Below are 26,933 nucleotides of genomic sequence, written 5' to 3' on the forward strand. Positions count from 1 at the left end.
TCTCAGCAATAGCTATAAGCTAAAGAGGTGGCCAGGGCTGGAATCCTAACAGCACGTACAAAGAGCTATTCATGATGTCAGACTATAGTTGGTTTGAAGGAATACCTTTAAGTCCTACATGGTTTTCAAAAGAAATTATGGAAGATGTTTGTAATAAGTTTGTGGTGAAAGAAGATGACTTGATCATATTGACTTACCCAAAGTCAGGTAAGCATCATAAGTAAGACTGATTCTGAATTGGATGAGAGAGGTTAGGGCTTTTATCCTCATTAATTTTGGATGATGAGTAGAGTATTGAACATATCCAAACTGTAAACTGATCTGTGGTCAGGAAGATTTGTGTGTGTGCCACTCAGAGGAAGACCTCTTCTGGCCTATGTTGGCAGAGGCTATCAGCTATGGCACTGGAACAATGATGATGGACCCTGAGGCAGAATCTGGCATGGCTCTCTTTCTCTGTGGGGAAAGATAGAAGAAGAGGGAGAGTGATGAGAATAAACAGAATAAATAGCAGAAAGAGACAAAGACATTTATGTGAGGATATGTTGAAGAAAAGTGAGTGCTAGATAGAATTATGATGGACCTTGTCCAGGAAGTCCAACAATTCTGAAAACCCAAAAAACCAAAACGCAATTTTATGATGGTTTGGGGAATGGATGTTTGCTATGTGGAAGAAGCGCTGAACACTGGGTAAGGATTAGGCTGCTGATAGAGAAAGCACAATGACACAGAAAATCCAAAGACAGTAGGAATACAGGAAAAAAACCACCAGATAATAACTCACAGAAGGAAGCTAAAAAACATCCACTGACAAATGAGCAAATAAACACAAATGAAGGTATTTGTGTGGTGAATATTCATAAGGAAATTTGTTCACCTTAAAAAGAAGTATTCAGTTATACACTGGAGCATGGCTGTGTCTCAGCGATAGTGAACTAAATTAAAGGATGTAATATCAGAGGGCAGACACTATGATTACACCACTGTGAAATATCTGGGATAGTCAAATATATTCCAACAGAACTTAGAATGATGATGACCCAAGGCTGTAGGAGATATTCCATAGGCAGATGGGTGTTTACTAAGTTTAGGGTCTCACTTTTGCAAAATTAAGTCTTCAGAATATTATGAGTGAATATACTTTGTACTTACACCATGTGGACATTGTGAACACCAAAAGTCTGTGTGCTTGAAAATTGGCATCACTGCATCACTGTAAATTGTATGGGTATATATTCTACTTGAGGCTTTGTCACAAGTACTCTTGAAATGCGTGATTGTCACTTTTTTTTTATTCAGGAACAAACTGGCTGGTTGAGATTGTCAGCTTGATTCAGACCAAGGGAGATCCCAAGTGGATCCAATCTGTGCCCATCTGGGATCGATCACCCTGGCTAGAGACTAATAGAGGATATCCTTTCTTAATTCATAAGGAAGGACCACGACTCATGAGCTCTCATCTTCCTATCCATATTTTTCCCAAGTCTCTCTTCAGTTCCAAGGCCAAGGTCAGTGTCCAGTGGTTGAAATATTGTTTGACCAAATTCTCTTTGAACTTATTTTACCCTGACAGGTCTTGGAGATATTTCAGAAACAAAAAAGGTGGGATTCTCATTGTCTAGGTGATGCTGATGTTTCCCCATCTCAAACCACATTAGAGAACCAGAGTGTGGACCATCACACAGTAATCCTGGGGAGCTTTAAGTAATAAAGTAAAATATCACACTAAAATCTTCAGGAACTACATATATACATCAAGCAGAGTTCAAACTCTACTGTACAGTCAATATTACTGTATTATTGTCATCAAAGCCAATGAGCCAGTCTTAATTATAAAATATACCCAAAGCCCTGTGGGTGAATCACCTAAGACACAGTTTCTCATTGGAGAAGCAGCCTGACCAGGCATCAATGTACAAAGGCCAGTGTCATGTTCTCTCTAGCTGTCTGTTGAGATCAGTAGCCACAGGAATCTCCCATGAAACTGAAAGAGAATCACTAGAAAGAATCAGAGATATTCAGGGTCTGACCAATCATAGCTCCAAGTTAGTAAGAAAGTTCTTTGTAAGTCTCTCCACCATAGAATCTATAAATAGTTGATATTTGAACTACAAAGACAAACCTAGAATAATCTCTATTTAAAATGTCACAATGAATTTGTGACCATTCACATATATGCATGTGTCTTATCTGGATTTGGAAAACTTTTGGCTGGGGAAACTGAAGCCTAAATACATGAGTTCTAGAATAATTGGTACAAAATATAAAGTGTCTCTTATTAAGAATGATTAAATTGGAGGATGGAGAGATTAATTGATGGATAAGAGCACTAATCGCACTACCTGAAGTCCTGAGTTCAATTCCTATCAAACACATGGTGACTCATGACCATACATAATGGGATGTCTTCTGATGCATCTGAAGACAGTGACAGTGTACTCATGTAAATCAAGTAAATGTCTTTTTTTAAAAAATAATTTTATTTTATTTGTTTTATGTTTTGAAATTGCAATAATAAAATATGATTATATGCATTATTTCTTTTTCTCCATTCTCCCTCCAAACCAATTGATATATTCATCTTTTCTCTCTTTCAAATATGGTTTCTTTTTTATTAATTCATGTTGCATATACACACACACACAAGCAACCATATATTCCAAAATATATTTTAGTGTGTATATATTCATATATAGGTGTACATTTATGTGTTTCTACTATATATAAAATACTCCTAAATAAATTAATAATCAATATATTATAAAGAAATCTATATCTTCCTAAATCTTTCAGTACAAACTTCTTAATCAGTACACTGTTAATTGTATGTATATTTTATGGGCTGGGCATTTGGTGTTGGATAACCAATTATGATTGTTTGATCTTCACAACTGTTGAATCACTCTGGTTTGGGATTTATTTTTAAAGTATCAATGAACTAGTCATTTTGCTGTTTCATTTTTATAAAACAAATAAAATTAGTAAAGGAGAATTATGACTATATATTTTTTCACTCATATATATTTTACCCAAATAAAGATAAGAAATGATTTTAGACACCCTTGCATATTTTACTGACCTTTCTTATAAACTATGCCAGTTAATAAGTAAGGAATCACTATTGACCTTAATCTACATTTTTTCCATTTAAGGCTATCTATCTCATTAGAAATCCCAGAGATGTTCTTGTTTCTGGTTATTTTTTCTGGGGTAAGACCAACCTTGTGAAGAATCCAGACTCACTGGGGACTTATTTTGAATGGTTCCTCAATGGCAATGGTGAGTATCCTGTGAAATATGGGAGATGGGAAAAAACTCAGTCATATTTTAATTAATTTCTTTCTTTATTTATGTTATATCCCAATATTCAGCACCTCTCTCCTCTCAATATTCCCCTCCTACAGCTACTTTCCCCATTCTCCTCTTCTCTGAGAAGGGGTAGGTGCCCCCAGGGTATCTTCCCACCTTGACACATCAAGTATCTGCAGGACAGGGTATATCCTCTCTCACCGAGGCCAGACAAAGAAGCCCAGTAAGGGGAATGGGGTCTACAGACAGAAAACAAATTCTGAAACAGCCCCAGCTTTAGTTGTTGGAGGACCTTCATTAAGATCAAGCTGCACATCTGCCACATAAGTTCAGGGGCCCTATGTCTAGCTCATGAACGCTGTTTGGTATTTGGATAATACTCAAAGGTCTGGGTTAGTTGACTCTGTTGATCTTCCTCTGGATTCTTATCTTCTTGGATCCCTCAATTCCTTCTCCCAACTCTTCCATAAGTCTTCCAAGCTCTACCTAATATTTGCTGTGAATTTCTACATCTGTTTTAGTCAGCTGCTGGATGGAGCCTCTCAGAATATAGTTACTCTAGGCTCTTGTCTGCAAGCATATCAGAGTATCAATAATAGTGTCAGTGATATTTTTGCCCATGATGTGTATCTCAATTTTGTCTAGTCATTGATTACTCATTCTCTTGGTCTCTGCTCCATCTTTGTGTCTGCATATCTTGTAGGCAGGACACTCCAGGAACAAATGTTCTGTGAATGTCTTGCTGTTGTTATTCTTTCACTGGGAGCCCTACCTGGCTGTAGGAGGTGGCATTGTAGGCTTCATAAATCCTACTGTGAAGAGGCTCAGATAGAGTCACCACCATAGTGTCTCTGGAGTCTCCCCATCCCAGGTCTCAGAGACTATTTTTTTTTTAAAAAGACAAAGTGAGATATAGCTTAGGTTGGCCTGGAACTCTCTATATAGTCAGGGATGACTTTGAAACTTGGTTCCTTCTTCTACCTCTTGAGTTCTAGGATTAAAAGCTCCTACTGTGTACATTATTTATTTGATAATGAGACTCAAACCCACAATTTCATGTGGGTTACCTAACTTGTCTAAATCTCTAGCCATTTAGTATCTTCTTTAGGCTCCATTTTATTCATCTATATTTAATCAGTCTGAGGGCCCAAGGCTCATCACCATTTCAAAGATGAATGTGAAGTCTTTCTGTTCTCACACACCACCAAAGAACAGGAAACAGCCACAGGTTGCCCCATAACCTACCATTTCAGCACCATATGGAACATATAGTCTTTCCAACTTAATGTAGATGCATCAGTCTTCATTTGAGTAAGAAATGTCCAACACAGGTTCCCATATTTGAATACTTGTTTCCAAGATGGTGGTGCTTTTGCAGAATGTTTATAAGGCCAAGCCTTGTTGGAGGAAGTATTCCATTCAAGGGGGCTTTGAGATGTTAAACTCTTAACCAGTTCCACTGTACTCTCTCTGCTTTCTGCTTGTAGCTGAGGAAATAAAATCCCAGCTTCCTGTTCCTATAGCTCTTCGACCATGGACAAGCTCTCTCTTCCTTAAATTGTCTTTTTCATGTTGTTGTTTTATCACAGCAACAGAAAAATAACAAATGTTGTTTTCTTTCTACTATGCTTCTCATTTGTGGATTTTCGTAGTCTTTTTTGGAATGGCTTCTTATACATCTTATATATTAGCTTGGCCATCCATCATTTTGTTAAAATGCATCATTCTAGATACTGTAAATTCTAATCTCTTATTGGTCTCAAAAACATTTTCAGAGGTAGGAGAATGGATTCTTCATACTTCTTTTTATATAAATTTTTATTGAAATATATTTAATATATTTAATATAGTGTTTTATTTTTAATAATTTCATACATGTGTACAGGTATTTTGATAACAATAATAGCCCACTTATCATTCTTGCCTTTTTCCCATTCTTGCTGATCTGTTCCTTTTCCCAACTAGCTCTCCTTTCTACTTTCATATTTCTTTTCTTGATGTGTGTGGTTTTAACTCAGTAAATTCCACTGGGGTTGCTTACTGGAGCAAAGGCAAGGAGTCATTTGCAGGAACATGGGAACCTTATCAGTAACTACTCTACAAAAAAAAAAATCTCTCCAGCAGCAATCACTAACATTCTATATATGCTGAAAGGAGGGGGTTCTCATGAGTCCTGCTCCTAGTTACAGTTAACTGCCAATAAATCCTCAAGAAATGAGTAGGGGTGTAAGAGCACCTCCTCTCTCTTTGATAAAATATTGAAGGTCCCAGGTTTTTGGAGGCCTTGAGCAGTAACCACAGCTACTACGAGTCAAGAGTGCTGTGACCATGTCATATCTAGAAGACAATATTTCACATCATTCTACTCCATCTTTACGTTCTTATATTATTCTCATACCTTCTTTCTTGTTATTTCTTAAGTCTATATGGTGGGCCAAGGATTCTCATTTATAGTGAACACTGAAATGTCGCTTATTCTCAGCACATTGGCTAGTTTTGTGTGTCAAATCACCACTGCCAAATGCAGGAAGCATCTTATGATCATGCCGATGGTAGACATATATAAGGGGGGAAAGCATGGCTTTTAGAAAACAATTTGATATTCACATCATCTCCATTTACCAGAATAACAAAGATAGCTTACATACTAGGATCTATTCCCTTCCCAACATAAACTCTTTTCTGAACTCTTCTCAATACCAATCAAAAAATGTCTATTTACCCCATAACCTAATAGCCATTATTGACCAGTGAGCATATCTTATAAGGCTAGTTGAAGCATAGGTCACAGTATCCACAGCTGAGTATGTGTAGATATCAATCTCCTAATAACAGCCTGACTAACACTGTGAGGGCTATTAAGCAGAAGGACATTGTCCAGTCCACTCTCTGCATGTTTTCTTTTGTCCAATGATAATCACATAAGGATGTCTTTAGCAATAGGTACTTACCAACTAATTTTTGTGGGCAACTGACAACAGTGACAATTTCATGTATTATTTGGATCCTCGGGCATTTTCCAGGCTATAACTCCTAGAGAGGTTTCCCACCACTAGCAACAGAGTCTTTATTTAAGAACCTATAACTTCTACAAGCAGTATTTTCTACCTATACAAGGTACCTTGACTAATATATTAATAAGTTTTCAAACTGAGATTCCATAAGGCATTTTCATATATTTTTTATATATTATCATATATTTCATATAATTTTCATAGGCATATTTTTGTTTTGATTCATTATATCCTTCATCTTACCATCCCATCCTTGCATATGCCTACCACCTCATTGTCACATTCATTCCCTCCACTTCCATACTATGTGTTCTGGAATGTCTCTTTTCTTTGAATGTTCCTCTTAGGGGTGTTTTCATTTTATCCTACATATTAGAGGATGTTTTGTTTTCATCTTCATTTGATTGTAGGTGTCTTGTTGTTCTTGATTTCTTCGTCATTCAGTTGTGAGTTGTTAAATCTCCATGAATTTCTTGGCATTCTGGAGTTGCTCTTCACTTATTTGTAGTCATTTTTGTCATTTATTTTCTATTGGATATTATATTTACATTTCAGATTTTATCCCTTTATCCCATTCCCACCACCACCCAGGAACCTTCTATCTCATCCCCCCCTTCTCAGGCTTCCAAAAAATGTGCACTATTCCAACCCCCACTTCCACCTCCCCACCCTCGAATTCCCCCCTCTTGGTGTTCAGCCCACATGGGAACAAGGATCTCTTCACCCCCCTATGCCCAACAAGATCATCCTCCCACACACATACAGATGGAGACATGTGTCCCTTCCTATGTGCTCCCAGGATCATGGTCTAGACCCTAGGGAGCTCTGTATGTTTGGCATTGGTGCTCTCTTCATGGGGCCACAAACACCTTCAGCTCTTCAGTCTTCTCTCTAACTTCTCCATTGGAAAACCCATGATCAAATCAGTGGTTAGCTGTGAGCATCTGCCTCTGAATGTGTCAGACTCTAGCAGACCTCTAAGGAGACAGCCATATCAGGTTCATGTCAGCATGTACTTCCCGACATCCACATCACCATACACCTTTGGTGACTGCATGTGGGATGGACACCCAGGAGGAATGGTCTCCAGATGGCCCCTCCTTCAGCCTCCATCCCACACCCTGTCCCCATATTTGCTCCTCTGAACACCCTGTTAATCCCTCTAAGCAGGACCGAGGCATCCACAATTGATCTTCCTTCCTCATGAACTTCATGTGGTCTGTGAGTTGAATCTTGGCTATTTCAAGCTTTTGGGAAAATATCCACTTATCAGTGAGTAAATACCATGTGTATTCCTTTGTGATTGGGTTACCTCACTCAGTATAATATTTTCTAGTTCCATCCATTTACCTAAGACTTTCTCGAATTCATTGTTTTTTATAGCTGAGTAATACTCCCATTGTATAAATGTACCACATATTCTATATCCATTCTTCTGTTGAAGAACATCTGGGTTCTTTGCAGATTCTGGCTATTATAAATAAGACTTCTATGAACAAAGTGGAGTATATGTCCTTGTTATATGTTGGAGCATCTTCTGTGTATATGCCCAGGAGTGGTATAGCTGGGTCATCAGGTGATGCTATGTCCAGTTTTCTGAGGAATCGCCAGACTGATTTCCAGAATGGTTGTACCAGCTTGCAATTCCACCAACAGTGGAGGAGTATTCCTCTTTCTCCACATCCTCACCAGCATCTATTATAACCTGATATTTGATCTTAGCAATTCTGACTTGTATGAGGTGGTATCTCAGAGTTGTTTTGGTTTGTATTTTCCTGGTGACTAAGGATGTTGAGCATTTCTTAAGGTACTTCTCAGCCATTCAGGTTTTCTCAATTGAGAATTTTTTGTTGGGATCCATACACTATTTTTAATAGGGTTACTTGGTTATCTGGATGATGATTTCTTGAGTTCTTTGTATATATTGAATATTAGCCCTCTATCAGATGTTGGATTGGTAATGATCTTTTCCCAATCTGTTGATTGCCATCTTGTCTTAGTGACAATGTCCTTTGCCTTACAGAAGCTTTGCAATTTGATCAGGTCCCATTTGTCAATTCTTGATCTTAGAGCATAAGCCATTAGTGTTCTGTTCAGGAACTTTTCCCCTGTGCCTATGTATTTGAGAGTCTTTCCCCACTTCTCTTCTATTAGTTTCAGTGTATCTGGTTTTATGTGCAGGTCCTTTATCCACTTGGACTTGAGCTTTGTACAAGGGGATAAGAATGAATTGGTTTGCATTCTTCTATATGCTGACCTTCAGTTGAGCCAGCACCATTTGTTGAAAAAGCTGCTCTTTTTCCACTGGATGGTTTTAGCTCCTTTGTCAAAGATCAAGTGACCATAGATGTGTGGGTTCATTTCTGGACCTTCAATTCCTGTCCATTGATCTTCTTGCCTGTCTCTGTATCAATACCATACACTTTTTATCACTAGGACAGTTTGAGGTCAGGGATGGTGATTCCCTCAGAAGTTCTTTTATTGAGAATAGTTCTCACTATAATGGGGATTTTGTTATTCCAAATGAACTTGCTAATTGCTCTTTCTATCTCTATGAAGAATTAATTAGGAATTTTGATGTGGATTGCATTGAATCTATAGATTGCTTTTGGCAAGATGGCCATTTTAACTTAATTAATCCTTCCAATCCATGAGCATGGGAGTTCTTTCCATCCTCTGAGATCTTCAACTTCTTTTTTCAGAGACTTGAAGTTCTTGTCATACAGATCTTTTACTTGCTTGGTTAGATTCACTCCACAATATTTTATATTATTTGTGACTATTGTGAAGGGTGTCATTTCCATAATTTCTTTCTCAGCTTGTTTATTCTTTGAGTAGAGGAAGATTACTGATTTGTTTGTGTTGATTTTATAACCAGCCACTTTGCTGAAGTTGTTTATTAGGTTTAGGAGTTCTCTGGTGGGAGTTTTGGGGTTACTTAAGTATACTATGTTATCATCTGCAAATAGTAAAATTTTGACTTCTTCTGTTTCTATTTGTATTTCTTTGACTTCCTTTTGTTATCTGATTTCTCTAGCTAGGACATCCAGTACTATATTGAATAGTTAGAAAGTGAACAGCCTTGTCTAGTCCCTGATCTTACTGGGATTGTTTCACATTTCTCTCCATTTAATTTGATGGTGGCTATTGGCTTGAAGTATATTGCTTTTACTATGCTTAGGTATGGATGGGCCTTGAATTTCTGATCTTTCCAAGACTTTTATCATGAAGGGATGTTGAATATTGTCAAATGCTTTCTCAGCATCTAGTGAGATGATCATGTGATTTTTTTCTTTGAGTGTGTTTATGTAGTAGATTACCTTGATGAATTTTTATATATTCAACCATCCCTGCATTCCTAATGAAGCCTACTTGATCATGATAGATGTTTTATGTAATTTGAATTCAGTTTGTGAAAATTTTATTGAGTATTTTTGAATCAATATTCGTAAGAGAGATTGGTCTGTAGTTCTCTTTCTTTATTGGGTCTTTGTGAGGTTTAGGTATGAGCTTAAGTGTATCTTCATAGAATGAATTGGGTGTGTTCCTTCTGTTTATATTCTGTGCAATAGTTTGAAGATAACTGGTATTAGATCTTACTGGTAGGTCTGATAGAATTCTGCACTAAAACTATCTGGTCCCAGACTTCTTTGTTGGCGAGACTTTAAATGACTGCTTCTATTTCTTTAGGGGTTATGGGACTGTTTAGATGGTTTATCTGCTCCTGATTTTAGTTTGGTACCTGATATCGATCTAGAAAATTGTCCATTTCATCAATTTTCCAATTTTGTTGAGTATAAGTCTTTGTAGTAAGAAAGATGATTTTTTTTAATTTCCTCAATTTCTGTTGTTATGTCTCCCTTTTCAGTTCTGGTTTTATTAATTTGGATACTGTCTCTGTGCCCTTTGGCAAGTCTGGCTAAAAGTTTATCTATCTTGTTGATTTTCTCAAAGAACCAGCTCCTGGTTTTGGTGACATTTTGTATAGTTCTTTCTGTTTCTACTTGGCTGATTTCATCCTTGAGTTTGACTATTTTCTGCCATCTACTCCTCTTGGGTGCTAAGGCTTTCAGTTGTGCTGTCAAGTTGTTAGTGTATGCTAACAACTTTGTTTGTAGGCACTTAGAGCTATGTGTTTTCCTCTTGGTACTGCTTTCATGGAGTCCCACTAGTTTTGGTATGATGTGTCCTCATTTTCATTAAGTTCTAAAAAAGTCTTTAATTTTTTTTCTTATTTCTTCCTTGACAAAGTCATCATTGAGTAGAGCATTGTTGAGTTTCCACATGTATGTGAGCTTTCCATTGTTTTTGTCATTATTAAAGACCAGCCTTAGTCCATGGTAGTCTGATAGGGTACAAGGAATTATTTTAATCTTTTTGTATCTGTTGGGGCCTGTTTTGTGACCAATTATATGTTCTATTTTGGAGAAGGTACCATGAGGTGCTGAGAAAAAGGTATATTCTTTTGTTTTATGATGAAATATTCTATAGATATCAGTTACATTCATTTGGTTCATAACTTCTGTTAGCTTCACTGTGTCTCTGTTTAGTTTCTGTTTCCATGATTTGTCCCTTGCTGAGAGTGGGGTGTTGAAATCCCCCAATATTATTATGTGAGGTGCATTGTATGCTTTGAACTTTAATAAAGTTTATTTTATGTATATGGTTTCCCTTCATTTGGGGCATAGATATTCAGAATTGAGAGTTCATCTTGGTGGATTTTTCCTTTGATGAGTAAGAAGTGTCCTTCCTTATATATCATGATTACTTTTGGTTGAACATCGATATTATTTGATATTAGAATTGCTACTCCAGCTTGCTTCTTAGGACCATTTGCTTGGAAGTTTGTTTTCCATCCTTTTACTCTGAGGTAGGTCTGTCTTTGTCACAGAGGTGTGTTCCCTGTATGCAGCAAAATTCTAGGTCTTGTTTACGTATCCATCCTGAGAGTCTGTCTTTTTATTGGAGAATTGAGTTCACTGATATTAAAATATATTAAGGAAAAATGACTGTCTCTTCCCGGTATTTTTGTTGCTATAGGTGGAATTATCTTTGTGTAATTATCTTCTTTTGGGATTGTTGGAAGATTACTTCCTTGCTTTTTCTAGGTTATAGTTTTTCTCCTTGTGTTGAAGTTTTCCTTTTATCTTTTGAAGTGCTGGATTTGTAGGAACGTATTGTATAAATTTGGTTTTGGCATGGAATATGCTGGTTTCTCCATCAATAGTGACTGAGAGTTTTGCTGGGTATAGTAGTCTAGGCTGCCATTTGTGTTCTCTTAGGGTCTGTATAATATCAGTTCAGGATCTTCTGGATTTTATAGTCTCTGGTGAGAAGTCTGGTGTAATTCTAATAGTTTTGCCTTTATATGTTACTTTTTTCTGTTACTGCTCTTAGCATTTTCTCTTTGTTTTGTACATTTGTTGTTTTGATTATTATGTGACGGGAGGTATTTCTTTTCTGGTCTAGTCCATTTGAAGTTCTGTGGGCTTCTTGTATATTTATTGACATCTCTTTTTTAGGTTATGAAAGTTTTCCTCTATAATTTTGTTGAAAATATTTACTGGCCCTTTAAGTGGGAAATTTTCACCCTCATCTATACCTATTATTTTTAGATTTGGCCTTGTCATTGTGTCCTGGATTTCCTGGATGTTAGGGGAGATTTGCATTTTGCATTTTCTTTGACAGTTGTGTAAATGTTTTCCATGGTATCTTCTGCACATGAGATTCCTTTAACCTGTTTGATTGTATGTTTTGCAGTTTTTAAGGGATTTTTGTGTTTCCTCTTTAAGGGCTTCTACCTATTTACCTGTGTTCTCCTCAAATTCTTTGAGAGTGTTATTTACGTCCTCTTAAATTCCTCTATCATCATCATGAGAACTGACTTCAATTCTGAATTCTGCTTTTCCCGTGTGATGGGTTATTCATGGCTTGCTATGATGGCCAAACTGGGTTCTGTGATGCCAAGTAACTTTGGTTTTTGTTGCTTACTTTCTTGCACTTGTCTTTCACCATCTGGTTAACTCTAGTGCTGCCTGCACTCACTGTCTCTGACTGTAGCCTGCCTTTCCAGTTATCTTGCTTGTGTCAGAACTCCTCAGGGTCCAGATGTCTCTGTTATCCTATGATCCTGAGCTCCTGCTGCTCTGAGTACAGTGGCTCCTTTAGGATGTCTCAGGATATGTTGTTTTCATGGGAGCAGACCAGCTAGGTGTTCACTGCTCTGAGTATAGTGGCTTCTCTAGGATGTCTCAGGATATAATGTCTACTGTTCTGAGTTCAGTTGCTCCTCTAGGATGTCTTGGGATATGGTGTCTTCAAGGGAGCAGACCAGCTGGGTGTCTGCCCCAGCCAGAAGGACCAGGCAAGGGTGGAAGTGGAGTGGTATTCTGCAGGAGCAGTGTTTGGGTGCATGGTGAATCCCGAATGCTCCCTACTTCCAGTTGTAGCTCTGGGTCATAGGGCAGTTGGTGACTGTTCTTACCTGCTGCTCTGAGGTCACTGGCCTCTCTAGGATGTCTCAGGATATGGTGTCCACATGGGAGCAGAGCAGCTGGGTGTCTGCTTTAGCCACAAGGACCAGGAGAGGGGCTGAAGGGGAGTGGTATTTTGCAGGGGTGGGGTTTGTGTGCCTAGTGGGTTCTGAAGGCTCCCTGCTTTCAATTGTAGTTCTGGGGTGTAGGGCAGTGGCCAACTGTTCTTACCGGCTGCTCTGAGGCCAGTGGCCTCTCTAGGATGTCTCAGGATATGGTGTCCACATGGGAGCAGAGCAGCTGGGTGTCTGCTCCAGCCACAAGGCCTTCCAAGACTTTTAACATGAAGGGATGTTGAATTTTTTCAAATGCTTTCTCAGCATCTAGTGAGATAACCATGTGGTTTTTTTCTTTGAGTTTGTTTATGTAGTAAATTACATTGATGGATTTCCAAATATTAAACCATTCCTACATTTATGGGATAACGCCTACTTAATCATGATGGATGATTGTTTTGATGTATTTTTGGATTCAGTTTGTGAGAATTTTTTGAGTATTTTTGAATCACTATTCATAAGAGAGATTGGTCTGTAGTTCTCTTTCTTTTTGGGATTTTTGTGGGGTTTAGGTATGAGTGTAATTTAGCTTCATAGAATCAATTGGGTAATGTTCCTTCTGTTTCTATTCTGTGGAATAGTTTGAAAAGAATTGGTATTAGGTCTTACTGGAAGATCTGATAGAATTCTGCACTAAAACCATCTGGTCCCAGACTTTTTTGGTGGGGAGACTTTTAATGACTGCTTCTATTTCTTCAGGGGTAGTCATTTCTAATTCTGGATGAAAGATGAACTAAACTATAATGAAAAGTCATTATGAGCTCGTTTCTTAAGTTTTTTTTTTAACAAGGCATTCTTGGAATAAATAGGTCTCAGACATTGGAATTGGTATCTTTCAGAAGAAAAGTAATTTAGCATCAAATATTGGCTCTCTCTTCCTTACTTATTTGCTTTTATGATTTCAGTAAGAAAAATCATAGATCTTGCTTTCTAATTTGTTTGTTCTTGATTTATTTTTCATATTTTTTTGTTTTTTAAATAATATATTTATTCTTTGAAAATTTAAAAAATGAATATAGTGTGTCATACTCTACTATATTTGCCAGTATGCACTCCAACACACTATACATTCCCCATTATGTCCATACCTCAACTTAATTTTTTCAAAAAAATACAACTCACAGAGTCTAATTTGTGATGCTCAAATGTGCATAGATGTAGGGCAATCGACATGAGCATAAAATACCTAACAGTAGTCCTATACCAAAAAGGTGTAGAAGTCTTTCTTATCTAGCAGTCTTCAACTGCAAATAGATTTTAAATCAGGAGTTGAGCTTCAGGACATCCTCCTCCATCCATCCTGTAGTGTTAACAGGATTTATGATATGCAGTTTTTATATAGACAACCATTGATGATATGAGTAATTTGCATAACAGTCAACTCATGTTCAGAGGAGAATATTCACAGAGGACATTTGAAAGCACTCCATCCCATTTTCTAGCTTTTTTCTTGTTCCACAATATTTTCTGAGCCTTGAGTAGGAAATTATAGAAATTGCATTAATGACTGAGCACTCACAATTATGCTTCATATTTTGATCAGTTATGAGTCTCTGCATTAACTAATGCCATTTCCAAAAAAAAAAATCTCTAACAAAAGTAAAGAACAGCACATATCCATGGGTATAAATATAAGTATTTAGAAGGTAGTTTGACAATATGACAATTTAGTAAAATGACAGTAGGTACCATAGTTAGAACTATGACACCTCCAGCTGTGTGTTCATGACAAGGTTTATAGTACCAGGCATGAATTCCCTCCAGAGGATCAAGCTTCAAATCTAATCAGACATCACTTAAGTTACTCTATAATAATTGTGCCATTATTGCATTACTAGACACATCGGGTCTGGCACATTTGTATTGTAGCATGTGAGATCAAGGCAGGATAAGAGCATTATGGGAAAAATCAGGGACTGAACATTGAAAAATAAGAAATGAAAAGGATACCCCCATAGGGAATTGCAGACATAAGTATGCTGAGTAGATAGATTCAGTTCAGATTCCTCTGCCTCTTGTCTTCCCCACTTGTCAGTGCCCTATATATTTCTCCAAATCAACAGATCTTCTTGCAGTAAATATGTTAAGGGTATTCTAAAACCTCACAAGCATTCTCTCTCTCTCTCTCTCTCTCTCTCTCACACACACACACACACACACACACACACACATACACACACACAACACACAAGGGTGCCCTACTCCCCTCACTCACTATGTTGCTATGATTATTAATGATGCCATATAGCCTTGATTCATACCTCCGTTAGATTTCATCCAATGGGTTGCTCTATTGATGGGAATCTTTCTTTCCAACACTATATAAAATATGGTTCTCCCATCTCTGTCATCAAATCTTTCTGTCTTTCTAGTACACATCACCAAAAGGCAGGTATTTGTAGGAATCACCTCTAGATTCCTTTATTTGTGTGAAAAATTCCTCCAGTACATATTCCTGTCCTTGCAACTTGTCAGTAGAATATCTCCTCATGGCCTCTGTGGTAAGTCTATGTGGTAATGAGTTTGTTAATAAACTTGATTTTATCAGTTATTTATTTGTGTATGTGCCTCAAACATCATGTTTAATGCTATTCATAGTTATTTTTTCTTAGTGAAGCTTTCTGCTGCTGCTTTCAGAGAAGTGAAGAAAGTCAAGTAGACCCTGTAATAAGTATATGTAATTGACACTTTACTTCTCCCTGCATACAGTTCCATATGGCTCATGGTTTGAGCATATTCGTGGCTGGCTGTCCATGAGAAAATGGGACAACTTTCTGGTGCTGTATTATGAAGACATGCAAAAGGTGAGCATCAGTCTTACAGTCACCACACAATAAAAAAATAGATCCTAGTAATGAGGAATGTTATTGAGAACTGTAAATTTTTGTTCTGAATTTTAAAATTATCTTTTATTAATTAAAACAACTTTTAAATGTAAATGCATTATAATCATATGATCTCTGTGAGGCCTTCCACATCCTCTATGCCTCTTTACCCACAAAACTCTAAAGTTTCTCCTCAAAAATATCTAGTACAACAAGTCTCTCAAATTAAGGTAAGAATATATGATAGAATGTAATATAGAATAATATGCTGGATAATTGTGTGTCAACATGACACAAGCTAGAATCACCTGAGAAGAGTGACCTTTAATTATGAAAATGCATCCAAAAGATCAGGTTGTAGGCAAATCTGTGAGGGATTTTATTAATCACTGATTGAAGGGGGAGGACCCATTCTTTTGAGGGAGCTGCCATCCAGGTGTTTTTTTAAAGAATACAGGTACATATACTATGATGAACAAGACAACAAGCAGAATATTGCTATTGCCTCAGCATCAGCCACCAGGGTCCTGTGATGTTTAACTTCTTGTCTTGACTTCCTCCAATGGTTAACAATGCTGTATAAGTGTAAGCCAAATGATGTGTGATAAAACAAATGTATCACATTGAAGTTAGACAAGTCAAACCAACATAAGGAAAAGAGTCTGATTGAAAGAAAAATGACCAGTAACCTACTCATTCACTCTTTCAGGAATCTCATGAAAACACTAAACTTGAGACAATGATATAGACACAAAGTGTGTGGGACAAACCCAGTCAACCTCTGTCCATGCTGCTTTAGTCTCCAAGCATTCATATCTCTTGGTGCTCTCAATTTTCTCTTGCTTTTTCAGTTTTTCATCCTCTTCTTCTGCAGGGTCCCTTGAGCTCTGGAAGGAGGGCTTGAACAGAGACATCCATTTAGGATATCTCACTCTTTATAATGTATGGTTGTAAGTTTCTATATTTGTCCCCATTTGCTTCAAGAGGAAGTTTTTGTTATAATGTGTTAACAAGTCACTGTTGTATGCATAAAGCAGAATATCATTAGACATCTTTCTTTCTTTTTATTTGTTAAGAGCATTATTTTGTTTTACCATAAGACCTTGGGCTATGTAGTCTTAGGTCCTTGATCAACAAGCAGTTTATTATATAGGCTCCATCTCATGAAATGGGATTTAAGTCAAATCACTTATTGGTTTGTTATTTATTCACATAAAGCTTTGAGACACCACTGATCTAACTTATCTTGCAAGTAATACACCACTATAAATAGAAAATTTTGTATATAGCTTGGTTTTTATATTTCTCATTGTGGAGCATACAAAGTGCATTTCTGTCTGAAAAAATGAGGATATAAGGGTAGAGGTTCTTTGTAGTGACCTGCTTGACATCTTCACATTCAGTAATTGGTATAGGTGTTGTTTTTTGAAATGAGGGCTTGCTGTCAATTTGTGGAGAGCAACTTATAGTCTTTGCAACAGTCTGGGCTTATTGAGAGTGATTCCCATGGAGTTTACTTGCCCAAAATCTCAATTAGATGTAACCCAATCCTAGTACTGGAATCTTTCTTCCTTCCTTCCTTCTTTTCTTTCTTCTTTTCTTTCTTTCTTTCTTTCTTTCTTTCTTTCTTTCTTTCTTTCTTCCTTCCTTCCTTCCTTCCTTCCTTCTTTCCTTTCTCTTTCTTTCTTTCTTTCTTTCTTTCTTTCTTTCTTTCTTTCTTTCTTTCTTTCTTTCTTTCTATCTTTGTGACAAGAGATATGCATATTTGCCTTCTTCTATCCCTATTATTTGTACATCTGGTGTTTTCAAAGTAGTGACCCAGATTTCCTGGATATTATGAACCAGAAATTTTAAATATATAATATTTTATTTGATGTATTTATTTCTTCTACCGTGTCTTCAATACAAAAAGGTCTCCATTCTATCTATCTACTTGTTGGTGAAGAATGCCTCTGAGTTACCTGTTTGAGTTCCTGAAATTTTTATTCTGAAATATTCTCAATTTGGATTTTCAGTATTGATTCTATTTCTACCCAGGTGGAAATCATTTTAATTCATTTCATTTCACTCTTTGTTTTTGATTTCATAGATTTCTTTAAGGGATATATTCATTTCCTTTTAAAAGACACTGTTATATTCATAAAGGCTGTTTTAAGGATTTTCCCTTGTACCTCAGCTATGGTGAAATATTCAGAGCATGCTGTGTTATCATTGCTGGGCTCTAGTAGAGATATATTGTCCTGATTATTATTGATTGTGTCTTTACACTGGCATTTATGCATCTTAGATTACAAATATAATGATTCTAGGTGCTGCTATCTGGTCTTGTCTGTATTGGGTGGGAGTTTTTTGCCTTGGCTTTTGTTTCACTCTGGTTATTAGGAGGATGAGGTGGTTCTATATAGGCTGTAGGAATTACATTAGGGTACCAGGTAAGATGTGTTTATTGGTTATGGGACCAGAGAGTTAGGAATGGAGATGGACTGGACTCAATAGAGGGACATCACAAGAGAGAAGAAAGTGGGGTGTTCCACGAGGGTCTACATAGTCAGTATCCTTGGAATGGAGCCATATAATGAGGCAGAAGTTTTGATAAAGAGGTGGGGATGAGACTCAGGGATTGGATTTTAAAAATGGACAGAGAGATAAAGATCTGAAGATGTAACCTAATTGCTTCCCTTGTCATAATAGGCTCTCAGTTCCTCAGGAGTACATTCTGGAGTTGGAGGCTGAGGCAAAGCAATTCACCTCCCAAAGTTAGGAGTTCTTTTGCAGAGATAAGAATAAGACTAGGTAACTGGACTTTGAGACATGCTGGGAAAAGGGAAGATCAATCTGCAGATAGCCTCTCTGTTTCCCTGGCCAGAGTGGTCAGTGAGTTCTCAGGGAGTGCTGAACTTGGAGGCTGGGATAATGCAATGAATTGAGGGAGCAATAGTAAAAGTAAAAAAATCTTTAGACTCACTAAAGAAGGAAAGTGCTGCCACAAATTTTCTGCTACAGACCTAAGGATGAAACTTGGGTATAGGATCAAGAAAAACAAGGGAAAGTTGAAGGTCTGTTGTCAGTCTACCTGCTTTTCTGAAGAGATTGAGAAAAATAATTATTAATAAAAAATTAAAGCACAACGAACAAAACAAAAAAGATGAAATTATTCAAAAATGACTTAACCTTAGTGTTATCTCTCAGAAATCAGAAAGTTACATGTAAAGACAAAACTTTCGTCACACTCTTTTTCCCATATGTAGACTCTTTTATTTAATCATCATGAAATTCAATTTTCCCTAGGAAGAATCACTACCTATCTATCTGCTTCACACTAGTGCAGATTTCCAAAAGGCACCTTTCTGTCAATTTAACACATTCTTATTATTTATTGTCATAATTGTTTACCTTCCTATGAAATATTAGGTGGAAATGTGATATATGTAAAAACTTTTGTAAACCAAAAAAAAAAAAAAAAAAAAAAAACCAAAACAAAAAAACAAAAAACAAAAAAAACCTCATGAGCCCAGGGAGAAAACTAATATTCAAATCACAATTTTTGGGTTATAAAATTTTGCCTGATGATGACTTTTTCCTAGGATTAAACTAATTGTTATAGTACACAGATATTCTTGCAACAATTTGAGATCTGAGACAGAAGAATTGTGATTTTGATGCCCACCTGAGCTGTAACCTGAGATGCTTACTCAAAACAAAGTCTCTGAGAACTCCTCCAAGTAATAAATATTGAGAATGTTGCTGCAGACTCTTCGAAAGCTGTATTGTTTTCAGTTAGCCTAAGCAAACTGTATTATCTGGCATAAACAATAATCAATTTGAGGTCTTTATGCACATTCCTTCATTTGCCTTGATCATTATCTAGCAGCATTTCTGTAAGTTACTTTAAACGTCCCAGGGCAGGATATGTATGGTTGTACATACTTTCAATGCCAGCACATGGAAACAAAAAGCCAGATAGATGAATCTCTAATCTCTGTGAGGTTGAGGTATACTGGTCTCCATAGCAACATCTATTACACAAGCCAAAACTCCAGAGTAGTGCCCTGTCCTTTTTTTCATTGAATATTTTATTTACATTTTAGATATTATTCCCTTTCTTCATTTTTCTCCCAACCCAGAAATCCCCTATCACATCCCCCCCTACTCCTTACTCCTGCTTCTATCATGATGTGCCCCCACCCACTCCCATCTTCCTGACCTAGAATTCCCCCACACTGGGGCATCCAGCCATCATGGGAGCCAGGACTTCCTCTCCCATTTTTGGTTAACAAAGCCATCCTCCCCTAAATGCAGAGCTGGAGCCATGGGTCAGTCCCTATGTTCTCCCAGGCTGGTAGTTTAGACCCTGGAAGCACTGGATGTTTGGTCTTAAGAAAAAAAACTGTCAGTATACTTAGTGAATGTGTTGGCACATACCTGTGACCAGAGAACTATGGAGAAATAAGTAGGAAAGTCTGAAATTCAAGTTCATTATTCTCTACAAAGTAAGTTTAAATTTAACCTTGGTTCAATGAGATACTATCTCTAGTATTTTCTTCTCCCTAAAAAGAAACCCCAGGCTCTGTCTTTAGAAAATAAAGATCAGCCACATTGCAAGCCCACTCAGTATATAAATTTCTGTGCATTTTTCTTGCCTTAGTTCCATTGCCTTTTCTTGCCTAAACTCCATTCATGCTCTTTCATCTGCTGATGCTCTTTCTTCACATCCCTTTCTCATCCCCAATCCACAGATCCCTTCTTTGCATCTGTTCTCTCAGACCTCTCTACTTACAAAGCTCATTTTGTTTCTTCTTCTTTTAGGATGTAAAGGGAACCATAAAGAAGATCTGTGACTTTCTAGGAAAAAAATTAGGGCCCGATGAGCTGGATCTAGTCCTCAAGTACAGCTCTTTCCAAGCCATGAAAGAAAACAAGATGTCCAATTTTAGTCTCATTGACAAAAATTTGATTCCTAATGGCTTGAATCTTCTGAGAAAAGGTAAAGAAATTGTCTATCTTCAGAATATGTCAGAACATGTTAGGGACTTTTTGTGCCAATGAATTTCTAAGTAATTGTTGGGTATGTACTGGCAGTCACTGCTCATCACTGATGGCTTCTCACAGACATTACAAAGTAATGGTTTATGACAAAGATGTGGGCCTTTTCACTCTGAAAAGTTGATTTATTCTGGGAGACAATCTTGGCATTGGAGATGGTCATGTCAAATAACTGCAATGAAAAATGGGAAAATGATCATGTTTCTAAGAGGCATTGTTAAATTCCCTGTATCAAAATCCTCAACTCTAAAATATATAAAGTGTAGTGGAGTAGACTGAAGATATATCTGAGATGATAACCATAGAACCACAACAATTACATTAATAGATGGAAAAGATGCTGAACAGATCAAGATTGCTGCCCCAGAGTAGGCCAAGAGTAACCCCAAAATGACTACATAAATTTCTCTAATGTTAAAATTTGATGGTATTTGCCAACCTGTGTTTAGATTACTTTACATTCATGACCTCTCTCTCTTCTTTCTGAATTGTCTCTCCTAAAAGGGGAATTTCAAATCTCTCTATCTCTGTGCCACCTCTCTATGCTGGGAGTAGATTGTGTGTATGGTTTCATGGCTGTATGGTTAAGAAATGATTTTGTTAGCCTGAATCAGATTTTGAAACTTTCTACAACTTGATAAGGTAATGATAGGTGAGATGACACTCAGAGTAGAAGAAAGAAGGTGTCAAGAATCAGATATTTAACAATTACTAAAAGCATTGGTACAAATGAAGGAAGTAAAGACTTGTGGGTTTAATTTTCTTTTACCCATAATTTAAATGATTCAGCTTTTACCTTCAGTCCTCTTCTCCAGTGTGTGACGTTTGGATACTAAGAATTGAAAGATATTAGGAGTTTTCATAGGTAAAATGAAGTCAAAGTAATGACTAGATTTCATCTAATCTAATACTCTTAATATATCCATAATAGGAAAATTTGAATCAGATTTAAGCATAATGATATGTCACCACTCACCACAAGAAAATTGGTATCTATTCACTAAAGATCAACTCCTCTGGAAGTCGACTCTAGAAGTAGACTGCTGTTGCCATATGCTCTCAGATTCCTTCACTTCAGACTTTGTGGAGACATATTTTTCTGCATTTGAACTGAAGGTATCACCAAAAAGAAGTGGTCTGTTCTTAGATTTTCTAAAATAAATCAGAATTTGGCAGAGGTAAAAGAGTATATGAACAAAAAAGTCTGTTATTAAGTAATAAAGGAACGAAGAATCTCTGTTAATATTAAAGGGATAAGGAAACTGACAAGCAAAAGCTTTAACAGAGACACATCAGAGCAGATGGAATAGAATTTAAGACAAAATTCCATGAGTACAATTGTTGTTTCTGTTTTTCCAGGAATATTCTCCTAGGATGAGAACATACTTGGATTAAATCTTTTTCAGATACACACATTATGTATCATGTAGCTTAAATGATAGGAAGAAACCAGGTACCTACAGTGACTTGATCTTTGACAAAGGAACTATAACCATACAGTGTGTAAAAGACAGTATTGTCCACAGGTAGTGCTGGTTGAACTGGAGGTCAGCATGTAGGAAATTGCAAATGGATTCACTCTTATCTCCTTGCACAAAACTCAAGTCCAAGTGGTTCAAGGACATCCATATAAAACTGGATACACTGAAACTAATAAAAGAGAAATTGGGAAGATCCTCAAACACATCGGCAGAGAGGAAAATGTCAGAAGCCATAATGAGACAAGCTAATAAGTAGAAGGTAATCATCCTGAAATGGCTTGCCTTGGATTATTATATAATATGTGACAAGTGAGCTCTGATTCCACAAGGCTCTAAGGGACTTATTTTTGAAATATTCCTGTTATTAATATGCTTTTCCTATTATTATTAAACATACACAACAATCACTAAGCAATAGCACACCCCTTTGGAGCAGATCATTCCAGATCCACAAAGGTGTACTGTCTTATGGCGATGCTATATAGAGAAATAGATGACTTCTTAAGTCTTAATGATGATCCTATAAAAATTCCTAATATTATATCAATAATTATTAAGCTCTTTTATAGTGATACTGGTATTAGGTCCCTTTCTGATAGTCAAAACTGCAGTGAGAACTCTGCCAGTCTCTCGAGCATCACCAGTGAACTGTTCTTAAGATAGTATCCAGACTTTCTCCTACTCAAAGCACATTCCAAGATGTTGTAATACAATTAACCAAAGGTCACTAAAAGGGATCTAACAATTTATTATAGGTTCTAGGACAGAAGATAAAATATTGCCTGGGATTATCTATACAAAATGTCACTAATTTCTTATAGTTTTAAACCTTCGGTGAACCTGTGGAGCTAGACAGATGATGGATGTTTACGCAGATAATTACTCCTAATGGATATGCACATAAACTTTCTCTGTTGTAAACTTCTATTTCAATTTATGATTTGATTTTTGGTGTGAACTTGTGATGAACTTTGTAACCTGTGGTCATGTATTCTGAAAGATATATAATTACTGAAGAGTCATTCATTCTTTCCTTTCTTTTTCTCCTGCCTAGAATTTTTTCCCTTAGAACTTTTTCCTTATTAGATTTTTTCCCCCACTTAGGACCTTTCCACTTTTCCCCTTAAATAACTTTCATAGGAAACTTTTTATACTTAATAAGAAACTCTATAATAACTTCTCTAAGTGTTTTTCCTTTCTGTGACCTAAGACTAGCAGGCCTAAGTTAGAGCCCAGCAGTTCCAGCTGACACAGTTAACCCAGTACAAAGGCTATTTTCTTAATCCTTTGCTTCTTTTGAGATGAGGTGCTAAGCACCAGAAATTGTAGTTTCTTGCCTCAGAGGATCGCAGAAGGCAGGTCAGCTCCAGTAGCAAAGTAAATAAATAAAAGATAAGTAAACCTTTACTATACAGCAACCACAAATATCCCATAAGACCAAGTTTTACCCCCACTGATGCTCTTCCCACTCTACTGCCTCAAGAAGAACAGACAAGAAGAAGAAGATTGTCCTCCAAGCCAGGTCTGTCCACTGGCAGAAAAGTTTCTGAACAGGATACCAGTGGCTTATGTTCCAAGATCAAGAACTGACAAATGAGACCTCATAAAATTGTAATATGTCTGTAAAGCTAGATACACCATCAATAGGACAAAACAGCCAACCACTGATTGAGAACAGATGTTTACCAATCCTACATCTGATAGAAGGCTAATATCCAAAATTTACAAAGAACTCAAGAAATTAGACTGCAGACAATCAAATAACCCTAGTAAAAATGAGGTACACAGCTCAACAAAAAAATTTTTACCTAAGAAATATTGAATGGCTGTGAAGCACCTAAGAAATGTTCAACGTCTTTAGTCATCAGGGAAATGCAAATCAAAACAACTCTGAGATTCCACCTCACAACAGTCATAATGGCTAACATTAAAAACTCAGATGACAGCAGATGCTGGCAGGGATGTGGAGAAAAAGCAAAACTCACCCATTGTTGGTGGATTTATAAGCTTGTACAACCACTTTGGAAATCAGTCTAGAGGTTGCTCAGAAAATTGGACATAGTATTACCTGTGAATCCAGTCATACCACTCCTGGGCATATTTCCAAAAGATGCTCCAAAATATAACAAGGACACATGCTCTACTATGTTCATAGCAGCCTTATTTATAATAGCCAGAAGTTGGAAAGAACCCAGATGTCCTCCAACAGAGGAGTGGATACAGAAAATTTACACAATGGAGTACTACCCAGCTACTAAAAACAATGAATCATGAAATACTTAGGCAAATAAATGAAACTAGAAAATATCATCCTGAGTGAGATAACCCAATCATAAAAGAACACATATAGTATGCACTCATTGATAGGTAAATATTAGCTCAAAATCACACAATACCCAAGACAGGACTCAGACAACATGAAGCCCAAGAAAAAGAAAGACCAAAGTTTGGGTGCTTCAGTCCTTATTAGAAGGAGTAACAAAATACAGGAGAAAATATGTGAGACTGTACAGAGATTGTACCACTTGGAGATCCCTCCTAGATGCAATCACCATATGCAAGCACTATTGTGGATGTCCAGAAGTGCATGCTGACTGGGGCCTGATATACCTGTCTTCTGAGAGGCATTGCCAGAGCCTGACATATACAGAGGTGGATGCTCACAGCTAAGCATCAAACTGACCACAGGGTTCCCAATGGAGGAGTAAGATAGAAGACTGAAGGAGTTGAAGGTTCTTGTGGCTCCATGGAAAGAGAGAAAATACCAACTAACCAGAGCTCACTGAATTTCAGCAGCTAGCCTGGAAACACACATGAACGAAGCCATGTCTCTAGCTGTATTTGTAGAGAAGGATGATTTTGTCTGGCATCCGTGGGAGAGGAGGGCATTGGACCCTTGAAGGCTGGATGTCCCAGTGAGGGAAGTGGGAGTGAGTGGTTGGGTCAGGGCACACCCTCATAGAAATAGGAGGAGGGGGGATGGGTTAAGGAGTTTCTGGGGGTAACGAATGGGGAAGGGAATAACATCTGAAATGTAGATAAATAAAGTATCCAATAATAAAAAAGAAAAACAAACAAACACATAATAGAACTGGCTATAGTTTCTTGAATACAGCCCACTAGATTATTAAAATTAACTTCTGTGATGATGCAGAAAGAAAGTAATGTAATAAAGAAAACATGACTTCTATTTTCAATCTTTTGGATTCATATCCACATCCATCATTATGCTTGAAAACATCTCAAAGACTATTTTTTTTCTCATCAGCAAAACAAGCACACTGCTCACACCTTTCCCATGTATTCATGGATTCATTAAAATAATCCCTCACTGAGTGTGGCCTGTATGTCTGGCACTCTTTGCAAAATGAACCATATAGTACTTTAAGAAACACTTTCTTTTTAACATATTAGATGCATGTTCTGTGTGTATATTCAAAGCAGAAGTGGGTGGAACACATCACAGTGACACAGCTGGAAAATAAATCAAGGAAGAGGGTTGCTGGGTTGTAAATGAAGGAAAGATAGAGAAGTTTACAGTGTCATTAATAAAAAGACAAAAAATAGATGTAATTATATTAAAGATATTTGCCATATGGGTTGAAGGAGGATGCAATACAGAATTAGAAATTGGACAATTTCTGGAATGAAGTGGTGAAAACCAATGTTTTTCCAGAAAAGACAGTTTTATAATGGACAGGGGCACAAATTATACACATCTTCATGCATCATAAAACACCATGGATTAGTAAAACAGAAGTCATGATGTTGTCAGCTGGTAGTAGCTGTGTGTATCTCTTGGGAAACTCGAGACAGCTGAAATACTGCTCATAACTGTGTGTATCTGCAGCATTCATGTGAACCCACACACACAAAAGTAAAAACTATTTTAAGATATAATTTAAAAGTTGTTTGCATGTTGTGAAGAACTTCTATAAGTAAATATTATAATATAGACAGAACAATTGAAGTCTGTTTGGATCATTGAGAGCATAAACACTGTTGAGTTGGATAGTGTGATGGAAACAGGCTTGGTTGGAAGCAGGAACAATCTGGATATATAAAAAGGTCAAGCCACTGTTGCTCCGGGTAGATTGTTTAGCATATAGTTTGGGAAAGGAAAATGTGGGACATAATTTCCACAGAGGGAGAAGTCTGTGTATATGACTGTAGAAGAGCTTTAAAAGGTTTCTACAGAAAATTATATTTTGTTTTATTAACTGTGTAGTCTTTTTCATACAGATGGTAAGAGAACATGATGGGAGGAGCTAGAACAGTGTTAAGACCATTATTAATCCACCTATGTATTTGCTTCACATTTTCCAGGCACAACTGGCGACTGGAAGAATCACTTCACAGTAGCCCAAGCTGAAGTTTTTGATAAAGTATTCCAGGAGAAAATGGCTGGTTTCCCTCCAGGGATGTTCCCATGGGAATAAGTTTTCAAAATTTTAAATATGATATGAACACTGATGTTTATGTTCCTGTTGTTCTGTATGTGATTAAGTGAATGTGGTCATAGAATAAATGCTGTTGTGAAATTGTGAAGGTATTTTTTTTCTTAAATATAGTGTTACTAATACTGTTACATGAACACTGATGTTTATGTTCCTGTTGTTCTATATGTGAATAACTGAATGTGGACATAGAAAAAATCCTGTAGTGAAATTCT

General features: G+C 36.9%; 1 protein-coding gene across 4 annotated transcripts; it reads left to right on the top strand.

The window, feature by feature from the left end:
- On the top strand, positions 1-26,805 carry LOC143440318 (sulfotransferase 2A2-like). 4 transcript variants are annotated; one of them, XM_076926983.1, is made up of 7 exons: positions 1-207; positions 1,300-1,508; positions 3,153-3,279; positions 15,622-15,716; positions 20,544-20,721; positions 21,712-21,896; positions 26,588-26,805. In XM_076926983.1, the coding sequence occupies exons 1-7, from the start codon at positions 72-74 to the stop codon at positions 26,621-26,623; spliced, it is 966 nt and encodes a 321-aa protein (XP_076783098.1). In that variant the 5' UTR covers positions 1-71; the 3' UTR covers positions 26,624-26,805. The 4 variants fall into 4 exon arrangements, with proteins under 4 accessions (XP_076783098.1, XP_076783099.1, XP_076783100.1 ...); XM_076926984.1 differs by lacking the exon at positions 26,588-26,805 and adding an exon at positions 22,307-23,283; XM_076926985.1 differs by lacking the exon at positions 21,712-21,896 and having other exon boundaries at positions 2-207.
- Positions 26,806-26,933: the final 128 nt, after the last annotated feature.

Source organism: Arvicanthis niloticus, chromosome 29 (genome assembly GCF_011762505.2).
Source record: "Arvicanthis niloticus isolate mArvNil1 chromosome 29, mArvNil1.pat.X, whole genome shotgun sequence".
Taxonomy (NCBI): domain Eukaryota; kingdom Metazoa; phylum Chordata; class Mammalia; order Rodentia; family Muridae; genus Arvicanthis; species Arvicanthis niloticus.

Excerpts from the sequence above, each read along its gene's own strand:
- LOC143440318 (XM_076926983.1), top strand. The coding sequence starts at position 72 with ATGATGTCAGACTATAGTTGGTTTGAAGGAATACCTTTAAGTCCTACA. Across the intron at positions 208-1,299 it reads ATTGACTTACCCAAAGTCAG|GAACAAACTGGCTGGTTGAG; the intron begins GTAAGCATCATA and ends TTTTTTATTCAG. Across the intron at positions 1,509-3,152 it reads TCTTCAGTTCCAAGGCCAAG|GCTATCTATCTCATTAGAAA; the intron begins GTCAGTGTCCAG and ends TTTCCATTTAAG.